Raw genomic sequence first — 15280 nt, forward strand, 5'->3', positions numbered from 1 at the left:
TCTCCCCTGTAACTATTCCCCAGGTCGTTGCTGTAAATGAGAATGTGTTCTCAGTCAATTTACCTGGTAAAATAATGGATACATTTTAAAAAATTATAGGGATCCAAATTTACATTTACTATGTTATCTCTACCCCTGAGTCCAGGTTGATTAAATGGGCAGGTGGGACCTGATCCTAGATCACATTTACTCTCAGATGCTAGATACCTCCCCAGATCTTCACAGTGCAAAGGAGATGGGCAGGTCAAGGGCAAAGGCAAAGGGTTTGTTTCTGGATGTAAGTGACCTCTATCCTTCTTCACCTCTCAGGAGAATAAATCAATCAATCAAATAAATAACATTTTATTTGCTGTGAATACAACAGGTTCTTACCATGAAATATTTACTTACAAGCCCTTAACCAACGATGCAGAATTGTTTAAAAAAGTTAATAAAACATCTATTTAAAAAGTAACACAATAAAATAACAAGGCTATATACAGGGGGTACCGGTACCGATTCAATGTGTACAGGTTAGTCGAGGTAATATGTACATGTAGGTAGGGGTAAATTGACTATGCACAGATAATAAACAGTGAGTAGCAGCAGTGTAAAAAAAGGGGTCAATGCAAATAGTCAGAGTAGCCATTTGATTAACTGTTCAGCAGTCTAATGGCTTGGGGGTAGAAGCTGTTCAGGAGCCTTTTAATCCCAGAATTGGCACTCCGGTGCCGTGTGTTGGGTAGCTAATCACCACATTCACTTTGCACATAAACACAGCCAAGAAGAGAATAGACTGTTACGAGTACCAACTATGACATCTGTAGGATGATTATATCTGTAGAAGGATTATACTCCCTCCTATCTGAGATATCTACTGCAGCCCTCATCCTCCACATACAACACCCGTTCTGCCAGTCACATTCTGTTAAAGGTCCCCAAAGCATACACATCCCTGGTTCGCTCCTCTTTTCAGTTCGCTGCAGCTAGCGACTGGAACAAGCTGCAACAAACACTCAAACTGGACAGTTTTATCTCAATCTCTTCATTCAAAGACTCAATCATGGACACTCTTACATGAACACTCTTACTGACAGTTGTGGCTGCTTTGTGTGATGTATTGTTGTCTCTACCTTGTTGCCCTTTGTGCTGTTGTCTGTGCCCAATGATGTTTGTACCATGTTTTGTGCTGCTACCATGTAGTGTTGCTACCATGTTGTTGTTATGTTGTGTTGCTACCATGCTGTGTTGTCATGTGTTGCTGCCTTGCTATGTTGTTGTCTTAGGTCTCTCTTTATGTAGTGTTGTGTTGGCTCTTGTCGTGATGTGTGTTTTGTCCTATATTTATAAACTCAGCAAAAAAAGAAATGTCCCTTTTTTAGGACCCTGTCTTTCAAAGGTCATTCGTAAATATTCAAATAACCTCACAGATCTTCATTGTTCACTATTTCCCATGCTTGTTCAATGACCCATAAACAATTAATGAACATGCACCTGTGGAACTGTCGTTAAGACACTAACAGCTTACAGACTAGAGGTCGACCGATTATGATTTTTCAACACCGATACTGATTATTGGAGGACCAAAAATGCCGATAACGATTAATCGGACGATTTGTATTTATTTATTTGTAATAATGACAATTACAACAATACTGAATGAACACTTATTTTAACTTAATATAATACATCAATAAAATAAATTTAGGCTCAAGTAAATAATGAAACATGTTCAATTTGGTTTAAATAATGCAAAAACAAAGTGTTGGAGAAAGTAAAAGTGCAATATGTGCTATGTAAGAAATCTAACGTTTCAGTTCCTTACAAAGAACATGAGAACATATGAAAGCTGGTGGTTCCTTTTAACATGAGTCTTCAATATTCCCAGGTAAGAAGGTAGGTTATAGTTATTATAGGAATTATAGGACTATTTCCCTCTATAACATTTGTATTTCATTAACCTTTGACTATTGGATGTTCTTATAGGCAGTATTTAGTATTGCCAGTGTAACAGTATAGCTTCCGTACCTCTCCTCGCTCCTCCCTGGGCTCGAACCAGAAACACAACGACAACAGCCACAATCGAAGCAGCATTACCCATGCAGAGCAAGGGGAACAACTACTAGAAGGCTCAGAGCGAGTGACGTTTGAAACGCTATTAGCGCGCTAACTAGCTAGCCATTTCACTTCGGTTACACCAGCCTCATCTCAGGAGTTGATAGGCTTGAAGTCATAAACAGCGCAATGCTTGACGCACAACGAAGAGCTGCTGGCAAAACGCACGAAAGTGCTGTTTAAATGTTTACGCACCTGCTTCTGCCTACCACCGCTCAGTCAGATACTTAGATACTTGTATGCTCAGTCAGATGATATGCAACGCAGGACACGCTAGATAATATCTAGTAATATCATCAACCATGTGTAGTTAACTAATGATTATGATTGATTGTTTTTGATAAGATAAGTTTAATGCTAGCTAGCGACATACCTTGGCTTACTGCATTCGCGTAACAGGCAGTCTCCTTGTGGAGTGCAACGAGATAGAGGCAGGTCGTTATTGCGTTGGACTAGTTAACTGTAAGGTTGCAAGATTGGATCCCCCGAGCTGACAAGGTGAAAATCTGTCGTTCTGCCCCTGAACGAGGCAGTTAACCCACCGTTCCTAGGCCGTCATTGAAAATAAGAATATGTTCTTAACTGACTTGCCTAGTTAAATAAAGTTTTTATTTTATTTTTTAAATCGGCGCCCAAAAATACAGATTTCCGATTGTTATGAAAACTTGAAATCGGCCCTAATTAAACGGCCATTCCGATTAATCGGTCGACCTCTATTACAGACGGTAGGCAATTAAGGTCACAGTTATGAAAACTTAGGACACTAAAGAGGCCTTTCTACTGACTCTGAAAAACACCAAAAGAAAGATGGCCAGGGTCCCTGCTCATCTGCGTGAACGTGCCTTAGACATGCTGCAAGGAGGCATGAGGACTGCAGATGTGGCCAGGGCAATACATTGCAATGTCCGTACTGTGAGACGCCTAAGACAGCGCTACAGGGAGACAGGACAGACAGCTGATCGTCCTCGCAGTGGCAGACCACGTGTAACAACACCTGAACAGGATTGGTACATCTGAACATCACACCTGCGGGGCAGGTACAGGATGGCAACAACAACTGCCCAAGTTACACCAGGAACCCACAATCCCTCCTTCAGTGCTCAGACTGTCCGCAATAGGCTGAGAGAGGCTGGACTGAGGTCTTGTAGGCCTGTTGTAAGGCAGGTCCTCACCAGACATCACCAGCAACAACGTCGCCTATGGGCACAACCCCACCGTCGCTGGACCAAACAGAACTGGCAAAAAGTGCTCTCACATCACGACAAGAGAGACAACACAACACCACATAAAGAGAGACCTAAGACGACAACATAGCATTGCAGCAACACATGACAACACAGCATGGTAGCAACACAACATGACAACAACATGGTAGCAACACAACATGGTAGCATCACAAAACATGGTACAAACATGGTTGGGCACAGACAACAGCAGAAAGGGCTGTGACTCTGGTCTGATCATCCTTTCCTGTTCAGAAGACCATTTGTAGTAGGAGTAACCCTCAGAAGACCATTTGTAGTAGGAGTAACCCTCAGACTGTCCACTTTTCAACCGAGATTACAGGTAGCCTATCAAGGATATACAACCTGCATAAATAAAGTTGACCAAGTCTACACTAAGCAATATCTAATAAAGCTGTTGGGTACCAGATACACAGGACTGCAAACAGAAAAAACACCCACTGTCAGCTCCTAAATGTTTGCCGTCTGACTCTTCACTCAACGAAAGCTACATACTAACATTTTTAACATCTCTATAATAATCTATCATCCCTGAGCCTTCAATGCACATAATACATAAGGATGTAAGCTACATTAAACTTTTGTGTCCAAATCATTGTTCACGCTATATTCGTATAGGGGATTTATGAAGGACAGAGGGCGTAAACTTAACACTAGACTATAAAGCAAACTGAGATTTGAAACCATAGCCTGGCCTATGGTGTAAACACTGATAATGAAACTAGTTTACCCTATGGTGTAAACACTGTTAATTAAACTAGTTTACCCTATGGTGTAAACACTGATAATGAAACTAGTTTACCCTATGGTGTAAACACTGTTAATTAAACTAGTTTACCCTATGGTGTAAACACTGATAATGAAACTAGTTTACCCTATGGTGTAAACACTGATAATGAAACTAGTTTACCCTATGGTGTAAACACTGTTAATTAAACTAGTTTACCCTATGGTGTAAACACTGATAATGAAACTAGTTTACCCTATGGTGTAAACACTGATAATGAAACTAGTTTACCCTATGGTGTAAACACTGATAATGAAACTAGTTTACCCTATGGTGTAAACACTGATAATGAAACTAGTTTACCCTATGATGTAAACACTGATAATGAAACTAGTTTACCCTATGGTGTAAACACTGATAATGAAACTAGTTTACCCTATGGTGTAAACACTGATAATGAAACTAGTTTACCCTATGGTGTAAACACTGATAACTAAACTAGTTTACCCTATGGCCTAAACACTGATAATGAAACTAGTTTACCCTATGGTGTAAACACTGATAATGAAACTAGTTTACATTATGGTGTAAACACTGATAATGAAACTAGTTTACATTATGGTGTAAACACTGATAATGAAACTAGTTTACCCTATGGTCTAAACACTGATAATGAAACTAGTTTACCCTATGGTGTAAACACTGATAACTAAACTAGATTACCCTATGGTGAAAACACTGATAATGAAACTAGTTTACCCTATGGTGTAAACACTGATAATGAAACTAGTTTACATTATGGTGTAAACACTGATAATGAAACTAGTTTACATTATGGTGTAAACACTGATAATGAAACTAGTTTACCCTATGGTGTAAACACTGATAATGAAACTAGTTTACATTATGGTGTAAACACTGATAATGAAACTAGTTTACCCTATGGTGTAAACACTAAACTAGTAAAGAACATTTTGATGAAACAGGAAAGCCCTTGGGTCTGTTCATGTTCTTGCCACGTTACAGATTGTTCAGATAGAAAGGTATAGTGTAGGACAGATATGATCAGGTGATGTCTGTCAGGTTAGTTTAGGGAATCATGCCAGCTCTTTTCATAAAATGTCTATGTGTTGCCATTTTGAACGTTTCATCTCACCGAATAGTGCGTAGTGACCCCTGATCTGGATGGTAGGTATCGTACCTGCCCTCATGGACTAATATTTGTGTTTTAACACTGAGGCGTGTGGCTGTGTTTTAACACTGAGGCGTGGGGCTGTGTTTTAACACTGAGGCGTGGGGCTGTGTTTTAACACTGAGACGTGGGGCTGTGTTTTAACACTGAGACGTGGGGCTGTGTTTTAACACTGAGACGTGGGGCTGTGTTTTAACACTGAGACGTGGGGCTGTGTTTTAACACTGAGACGTGGGGCTGTGTTTTAACACTGAGGCGTGGGGCTGTGTTTTAACACTGAGGCGTGGGGCTGTGTTTTAACACTGAGGCGTGGGGCTGTGTTTTAACACTGAGGCGTGGGGCTGTGTTTTAACACTGAGGCGTGGGGCTGTGTTTTAACACTGAGGCTTGGGGCTGTGTTTTAACACTGAGACGTGGGGCTGTGTTTTAACACTGAGGCGTGGGGCTGTGTTTTAACACTGAGACGTGGGGCTGTGTTTTAACACTGAGGCGTGTGGCTGTGTTTTAACACTGAGGCTTGGGGCTGTGTTTTAACACTGAGACGTGGGGCTGTGTTTTAACACTGAGACGTGGGGCTGTGTTTTAACACTGAGGCGTGGGGCTGTGTTTTAACACTGAGACGTGGGGCTGTGTTTTAACACTGAGACGTGGGGCTGTGTTTTAACACTGAGACGTGGGGCTGTGTTTTAACACTGAGACGTGGGGCTGTGTTTTAACACTGAGGCTTGGGGCTGTGTTTTAACACTGAGACGTGGGGCTGTGTTTTCCCCTCTGACTTATTTTTCACCCCAGTGCAGTGTGGGATGGACAAATTCTTTTTGCTCATATTTTTAATACTTGTGAACCGGAATGACAGGAGGAAGAGGAGGAGGGACAGGGTGAAGAGTATAGGGGCTTGTCTTTTTCTTTCTTCAGTAACTGGTCGGAGTAGTTTCAGAAACAAGATCTGATATTTTTCTCACATTCTAATTAACCACAGGACTCTGGCTGGCAGAATGACTGCCCCACTGGGAGAATAGTGTCATGTTCCACTGCAGAGTATCCCTTCCTTTAGCCTGATCCCAGATCTGTATGTGGTCTAGCCAACATCTTGGTCACTGTGAATTTACAGGTCTGGGTCCAGGCTAACACCCTCCACTGCGACAATGGAATTCTCTACCAGGTTTTGGCAGCTTGCTCTACTCTGTGAGATTCTGGCTTACCCACAGTTAACCTCTGTTGTGGGATTCTGGCTTACCCACAGTTAACCTCTGTTGTGGGATTCTGGCTTACCCACAGTTAACCTCTGTTGTGGGATTCTGGCTTACCCACAGTTAACCTCTGTTGTGGGATTCTGGCTTACCGACAGTTAGGCTAACCTTTTTATTTTGTATTTTATTTGTTACCCCTTTTCGCCCTAATTTCTTGGTATCCAATTGGTAGTTACAGTCTTGTCCCACCACTCCCGAACGGACTCGGGAGAGGCAAAGGTTGAGAGCTGTGCGTTCTCCGAAACACAACCCAGCCAAGTCGCACCGCTTCTTGACACAATGCCCACTTAACCCGGAAGCCAACCGCACCAATGTGTCGGAGGAAACACCATACACCTGGCGACCGTGTCAGTGTGCACTGCGCCCGACCCGCCACAGCGATGGGACAAGGACATCCCTGTCGGCCAAACCCTCCCCTAATCCGGAGAGCGCTGGGCCAATTGTGCACCGCCCCATGGGTCTCCCGGTCGCGGCCGGCTGCGACAGAGCCTGGACTTGAACCAGGATCTCTAGTGGCAATGCAGTGCCTTAGACCACTGTGCTACTCAGGAGGCCTTAGGCTAACTTTTTTATGTAAACTTCTGGTTTACCTACACAGTATGCTAACCAATGCTGGAATGGCTGGGACAAAGGGGTTGTGTGTTGTCTGTCTGTTCTGTTTATGTTGTAGGCTTCTGTTTTTGTCAACTGTGTCTGTCTGACCTTTTAGTCTGTCTGTTTCTTTGTTATGATTTTCTACTATAAACAGTCCAGCTATAAGGACAAAGGACAAGGAATAGTTTACAAACAAATCAATGGTTTATGAAGACGCATCACTTTTACTTAGAGGGTGTGGTCACTATTTTTTAAATGCTCTCTAGACAACAAGATCTCATAGTTTCCCTTCGAAATGTGACGTATTAAGGATGAATGTTTATTTTACCTTTACGTCCCGAAATCAACGTCTATTTCTAGTGACCGGGCTGCTCTAGGCCTATGCTCACTATTATCTTTGGACACACTGAATGAACACTAACAGTTTGTTATCATATTTCACTTTTACATTCCACTCTTCTGTACTCTACTGTATGCAGCATTCTCACTGACAGACAAATGCTGTGCCAAACATTCTATGTATGGCATCCTATTTCATCTCTACTCTCTTTAGTAATCTGGCCTCTTGCCCTGTTGTGGCAGTCCTACTGTCTTTGTCCTTTGGCTGGTGTTGGACAAATATTGATCGATGGACATAAAATCTTTGAAAAATCTTTATCAAACAAGTCATGTAAGACATTGGGAGACGTTGGGAAACATTGGGAGACATTGCATTGTGTGAATATAAGAATAGAAATGAGAATGAAAGCGGTGTGAGAATACAAATGAGAATGAAAGCAGTATGAGAATACAGATGAGAATGAAAGCAGTATGAGAATACAAATGAGAATGAAAGCAGTGTGAGAATACAAATGAGAATGAAAGCAGTATGAGAATGCAAATGAGAATGAAAGCAGTGTGAGAATACAAATGGAGCAGGTTTTCATCAATGATCTCTCTGTACTTTGGTCCGTTCATCTTTCCCTCAATCCTGACTTGTCTCCCAGTTCCTGCCGCTGACAAACGTACCCACAGCATGATACTGCCACCACCATGCTTCACCGTTGGGCTGGTATTGGCCAGGTGATGAGTGGTGCCTGGTTTCCTCCAGATGTGACGCTTGGGATTCAGGCCAAAGAGTTCAGTCTTGGTTTCATCAGAACAGAGATTCTTGTTTCTCATGGTCTGAGTGTCATTAAGGTGCCTTTTGGCAAACTCTAAGCAGGCAGTCATGTGCCTTTCACTGAGTGGCTTCCGTCTGGCTACTCTACCATAAAGGTCTGATTGGTGGAGTGCTGCAGAGATGGTTGACCTTCTGGAAGTTTCTCACATCTCCACAGAGGAACTCTGGTACTCTGTCAGAGTGACCATCGAGTTGTGACAGTCTTGTTCTTTTTAATGTGTTTCTGTGTATTTAATCTCTACTCTCTTTGTCTTTTGGCTGGTGTTGGACAAATATTGTCAAAATATTGACATGATGGATATAACATCTTTTAAAAATGTTTATCAAACAAGACATTGGAATACATTGGGAGAGATTGGGATACATTGGGAGAGATTGGGAGACATTGGGAGAGATTGGGAGACATTGGGAGAGATTGGGAGACATTGGAATACATTGGGAAACATTGGGAGAGATTGGGAGAGATTGGGAGACATTGGGAGACATTGGGAGACATTGGGAGAGATTGGGAGACATTGGGAGACATTGGGAGAGATTGGGAGACATTGGGAGACATTGGGAGACATTGGGAGAGATTGGGAGACATTGGGAGAGATTGCATTGTGTGAATATAAGAATAGAAATGAGAATGAAAGCGGTGTGAGAATTGAAATGATAAGATTTTTAAATTGTGTATTCTGATAAGGCTTCCTTCACTGATAGATAGGTTTATAATGAGTCCATCTGTAAGTGCGATTGTTTGCATTGTGTGTATATATATTGAACAAAAATATTAATTAAAAATGCAGCAATTTCACAATTTTACTGAGTTACAGTTCACATAAGGAAAGCAGAATTTAAATAAATTCATTAGGCCTTAATCTATGGATTTCACATGACTGGGCAGGGGTGCAGCCATGGGTGGGCCTGGGAGGACATTGGCCTACCCACTTGGGAGCCAGGCCCAGCCAATCAGAATGCAGTATTGTGAATACAGTGCAGAAAGTATTCAGACCCCTTGACTTTTTCAACATTTTGTTACCTTACAGCCTTATTCTAAATTTGATTAAATAGTTTTTTCCCCTCATCAATCTACACACAATACCCCATAATGACAAATTAAAAACAGGTTTTTAGAAATGTTTGCTAAAATAAAACCTGATATCACATTTACATAAGTATTCAGACCCTTTACTCAGTACTTTGTTGAAGTACCTTTGGCAACGATTACAGCCTCAAGTCTTCTTGGGTATGACGCTACAAGCTTGGCACCTGTATTTGCAGAGTTTCTCCCATTCTTCCAGTTCTTGTCAGGTTGGAAGGGGGAGCGTCGCTGCACAGCTATTTTCAGAGATGTTCGATCGGGTTCAAGACGGACACTGGCTGGCCCACTCAAGGACATTCAGAGACTTGTCCCGAAACCAGTCTCCCAGTCCCTGCCGCTGAAAAACATACCCACAGCATGATACTGCCACCACCATGCTTCACCGTAAGGATGGTATTGGCCAGGTAATGAGCGGAGCCTGGTTTCCCCCAGACGTGACGCTTGGCATTCAGGCCAAAGAGTTCAATCTTGGTCTGAGAGTCCTTTAGGTGCCTTTTGGCTAACTCCAAGCGGGCTGTCATGTGCCTTTTACTGAGGAGTGGCTTCCATCTGGCCACTCTACCATAAAGGCCTGATTGGTGGAGTGCTGCAGAGATGGTTGTCCTTCTGGAAGGTTCTTCCATCTCCACAGAGGAACTCTGGAGCTCTGTCAGAGTGACCATCGGGTTCTTGTTCACCTCCCTGACCAAGGCCCTTCTCTCCCGATTGCTCAGTTTGGCCGGGCAGCCAGCTCTTGGAAAAGTCTTGGTGGTTCATAACTACTTTCATTTAAGAATGATGGAGGTCACTGTGTTCTTGGGGACCTTCAATGCTGCTGACATTTTTTGGTACCCATCCCCAGATCTGTGCCTCGACACAATCCTGTCTTGGAGCTTCGGCCTCATGGCTTGGTTTTTTCTCTGACATGCACTGTCAACTGTGGGACCTTATATAGACAGGTGTTTGCCTTTTCAAATCATGTACAATCAGTTGAATTTACCACAGGTGGACTTTAGTCAAGTTGTAGAAGCATCTGAAGGATGATTAATGGAAACAGGATGCAACTGAGCTTCATTTGGTGTCTCATAGCAAATGGTCTGAAAACTTACAGTAGGTAAATAAGGTATTTCTGTTTAGTATTTTTTATACATTTGCTAACATTAAAACAAAATGCTTTGTCAATATGGGTTATTGTGTGCAGATTGATTATTGATTGATTGAAATATATATTTTAATTTTAGAATAAGGCTATAACGTAACAAAATGTGAAGAAAGTCAAAGGGGTCTGAATATTTTCTTAATGCCCTGTATACAGCTAATAGCAATAAGATAGAGATCGGCTTTCACTGCTGGTTTTCCTTCAGGTTCATAGCCAGACCATGTGCCTTCCTCTTGCATATCCACGCGTCCTCAGTCCACTGGCGAGCCACACCCAACCCTGTCCTGGAGAAGGTGTTTACATCCATCACAAAGGTATACACACACACACACACACACACACACACACACACACACACACACACACACACACACACACACACACACACACACACACACACACACAAATAAGGTATTAGAGGTGTTTACATCTATCAAAGGTACACTCGCTGTCACACACACAGACACACACAAATAAGGTATTAGATGAGGTTTTTACAGTGTTTACATCCATTTCACATGTGAGCTCGCTTCCACACACACATCACAAAGGTACGCTACCCTCACACACCACACACCCACCCACACTAGATACAAGGAAAATATTGAACTGTTTGTCTGTCAGCTGTCCTTTGTCTCCTTATGTCTCTTGTCACGCATCCATGCAGCGGTCTTACACAATACTAAACTATACTGGTCTCACATGCCTTAGTTCTTCATTTGTTTCTTCCTCCTTCCTGCTCCTCTTACTTTCATCTCTCGCTCGTGTCTAAGTTGTCAAAATTCCAGTAACTTTCCCTAAATTCCAAGGTGGGAATTATTTAATGGAAAACATAGGAATATGGTGAAAATTACCCACATTTTTTTAATCCTAGATGACATGACTCTTGTCTCTAAATTGTCAGTTGTGAAAATAATTTCCTCTTGAAGAACAATAAGTGCTGTCAGTCTCCTAATGCCCCCACCCTCCCACCTGTCCAAATCTCAACCGCCTCACTCTCTGAATCCGTCTCTTCCTCCTTCCTCCTATTCTCCCTCATAAATCATACTCTTATGACCTAGGCCTGTCATCTGATGTAATGTCTTGTGATGTGTTGGTGGGCCAGGAATGCCTTTGTTTTATAGCAAATTTCTGTGTTGAGTTTCCCTTGTTAGTCATACTTTCTCCTATCTCTCTCTCCCTCTTTCTCCCTCTCTATGCCCCATGTTACTCTCTCCCCTTTGTCTCTCTCTCCCTCCCCCTTGTCTCTCTCTCCCTCCACCTTGTCTCTCTCTCACTCCCCCTTGTCTCTCTCTCACTCCCCCTTGTCTCTCTCTCACTCCCCCTTGTCTCTCTCTCCCTCCCCCTTGTCTCTCTCTCCCTCCCCCTTGTCTCTCTCTCCCTCCCCCTTGTCTCTCTCTCACTCCCCCTTGTCTCTCTCTCACTCCCCCTTGTCTCTCTCTCACTCCCCCTTGTCTCTCTGTCCCTCCCCCTTGTCTCTCTCTCACTCCCCCTTGTCTCTCTCTCACTCCCCCTTGTCTCTCTCTCACTCTCCCTTGTCTATCTTGTCTCTCTCTCACTCCCCCTTGTCTCTCTCTCACTCCCCCTTGTCTCTCTCTCCCTCCCCCTTGTCTCTCTCTCACTCCCACAGTGCCCAGACTGGCGACACCTGGATGGGTTATCTAAGCAGCTGGACTGGGATGTGAGGAAGGTTCAGCAATGGTTCAGACACAGACGCAACCAGGACAAACCCAGCGTACTCACCAAGTTCTGTGAGAGCATGTAGGTTATCAAACCCAGCATACTCACCAAGTTCTGTGAGAGCATGTAGGTTATCAAACCCAGCCTACTCACCAAGTTCTGTGAGAGCATGTAGGTTATCAAACCCAGCATACTCACCAAGTTCTGTGAGAGCGTGTTGGTTATCAAACCCAGCATACTCACCAAGTTATGTGAGAGCATGTAGGTTATCCAACCCAGCATACTCACCAAGTTATGTGAGAGCATGTAGGTTATCCAACCCAGCATACTCACCAAGTTATGTGAGAGGATGTAGGTTATCCAACCCAGCATACTCACCAAGTTCTGTGAGAGCATGTAGGTTATCCAACCCAGCATACTCACCAAGTTCTGTGAGAGCATGTAGGTTATCCAACCCAGCATACTCGCCAAGTTATGTGAGAGCATGTAGGTTATCCAACCCAGCATACTCACCAAGTTCTGTGAGAGCATGTAGGTTATCAAACCCAGCATACTCACCAAGTTCTGTGAGAGCGTGTAGGTTATCCAACCCAGCATACTCACCAAGTTCTGTGAGAGCGTGTTGGTTATCAAACCCAGCATACTCACCAAGTTCTGTGAGAGCATGTAGGTTATCAAACCCAGCATACTCACCAAGTTCTGTGAGAGCGTGTAGGTTATCCAACCCAGCATACTCACCAAGTTCTGTGAGAGCGTGTTGGTTATCAAACCCAGCATACTCACCAAGTTCAGTGAGAGCATGTAGGTTATCCAACCCAGCATACTCACCAAGTTCTGTGAGAGCATGTAGGTTATCCAACCCAGCATACTCACCAAGTTCTGTGAAAGCGTGTTGGTTATCAAACCCAGCATACTCACCAAGTTCTGTGAGAGCATGTAGGTTATCCAACCCAGCATACTCACCAAGTTCTGTGAGAGCATGTAGGTTATCAAACCCAGCATACTCACCAAGTTATGTGAGATCATGTAGGTTATCAAACCCAGCATTCTCACCAAGTTCTGTGAGAGCATGTAGGTTATCCAACCCAGCATACTCACCAAGTTCTGTGAGAGCATGTAGGTTATCCAACCCAGCATACTCACCAAGTTCTGTGAGAGCGTGTTGGTTATCAAACCCAGCATACTCACTAAGTTCTGTGAGAGCATGTAGGTTATCAAACCCAGCATACTCACCAAGTTCTGTGAGATCATGTAGGTTATCAAACCCAGCATACTCACCAAGTTCTGTGAGAGCATGTGGGTTATCAAACCCAGCATACTCACCAAGTTCTGTGAGAGCATGTAGGTTATCAAACCCAGCATACTCACCAAGTTCTGTGAGAGCATGTAGGTTATCAAACCCAGCATACTCACCAAGTTATGTGAGAGCATGTAGGTTATTAAACCCAGCATACTCACCAGGTTCTGTGAGAGCATGTAGGTTATCAAACCCAGTACAGCACATGTAGGTTATCCAACCCAGTACAGGACATGTAGGTTATCAAATCAGGTACAGGACATGTAGGTTATCAAACCATGTACAGGACATGTAGGTTATCAATCCCAGTACAGGACATGTAGGTTATCAAACCCAGTACAGAACATGTAGGTTATCAAACCCAGTACAGGACATGTAGGTTATCAAACCCAGTACAGAACATGTATGTTATTAAACCCAGTACATGTAGGTTATCAAACCCAGTACAGGACATGTAGGTTATCAAACCCAGTACAGGACATATAGGTTATCAAACCCAGTACATAACATGTAAGTTATTAAACCAGGTACAGAACATGTAGGGTCATATCATAAGCTATAACATCTAGTCTTGATTTATGGCTCTTATTGACTAATGAGTTTGCCCTTGACCTCTGTGGGATTGTGCACATGTTGTTATGTGGTATGTGTGTGTGTGTGGCGGTCTAATTTGTAAATGAATCTGACTACTGTCATTACTACTGGCTTTGTTCTATCACTGACTACAATACATGATTCATCAGGATGTGTGTAATTATGAAGTGCATGCAAGGTCAGAGGCCGAGACACGCATTATTTTACAGTCTATAGTTCTGTCTGACCCCAGCCCTGTCATGTATTACAGGTGGAGTTTACAGTCTATTGTTCTGTCTGACCCCAGCCCTGTCATGTATTACAGGTGGAGTTTACAGTCTATTGTTCTGTCTGACCCCAGCCCTGTCATGTATTACAGGTGGAGTTTACAGTCTATAGTTCTGTCTGACCCCAGCCCTGTCATGTATTACAGGTGGAGTTTACAGTCTATAGTTCTGTCTGACCCCAGCCCTGTCATGTATTACAGGTGGAGTTAACAGTCTATTGTTCTGTCTGACCCCAGCCCTGTCATGTATTACAGGTGGAGTTTACAGTCTATAGTTCTGTCTGACCCCAGCCCTGTCATGTATTACAGGTGGAGTTTACAGTCTATAGTTCTGTCTGACCCCAGCCCTGTCATGTATTACAGGTGGAGTTTACAGTCTATTGTTCTGTCTGACCCCAGCCCTGTCATGTATTACAGGTGGAGTTTACAGTCTATTGTTCTGTCTGACCCCAGCCCTGTCATGTATTACAGGTGGAGTTTACAGTCTATTGTTCTGTCTGACCCCAGCCCTGTCATGTATTACAGGTGGAGTTTACAGTCTATTGTTCTGTCTGACCCCAGCCCTGTCATGTATTACAGGTGGAGTTTACAGTCTATTGTTCTGTCTGACCCCAGCCCTGTCATGTATTACAGGTGGAGTTTACAGTCTATTGTTCTGTCTGACCCCAGCCCTGTCATGTATTACAGGTGGAGTTTACAGTCTATAGTTCTGTCTGACCCCAGCCCTGTCATGTATTACAGGTGGAGTTTACAGTCTATTGTTCTGTCTGACCCCAGCCCTGTCATGTATTACAGGTGGAGTTTACAGTCTATAGTTCTGTCTGACCCCAGCCCTGTCATGTATTACAGGTGGAGTTTACAGTCTATTGTTCTGTCTGACCCCAGCCCTGTCATGTATTACAGGTGGAGTTTACAGTCTATTGTTCTGTCTGACCCCAGCCCTGTCATGTATTACAGGT

The 15280-nt window shown here is 43.2% G+C and overlaps 1 protein-coding gene across 2 annotated transcripts in view; it reads left to right on the forward strand.

Annotated features, from left to right (window-relative positions):
- The window catches only part of LOC139413883 (ceramide synthase 5), a 38052-nt gene that overhangs the window by 2698 nt on the left and 20074 nt on the right, over positions 1–15280 (forward strand). For both annotated transcript variants that reach the window (XM_071161722.1, XM_071161723.1), the window contains exons 2-3: positions 10691–10799; positions 12116–12246. In XM_071161722.1, the coding sequence (XP_071017823.1) occupies positions 10691–10799; positions 12116–12246 (240 nt within the window). The remainder of the gene's footprint in view (positions 1–10690; positions 10800–12115; positions 12247–15280) is intronic.

The sequence above is a fragment of the Oncorhynchus clarkii genome, chromosome 7 (assembly GCF_045791955.1).
Source record: "Oncorhynchus clarkii lewisi isolate Uvic-CL-2024 chromosome 7, UVic_Ocla_1.0, whole genome shotgun sequence".
NCBI classification, from domain to species: domain Eukaryota; kingdom Metazoa; phylum Chordata; class Actinopteri; order Salmoniformes; family Salmonidae; genus Oncorhynchus; species Oncorhynchus clarkii.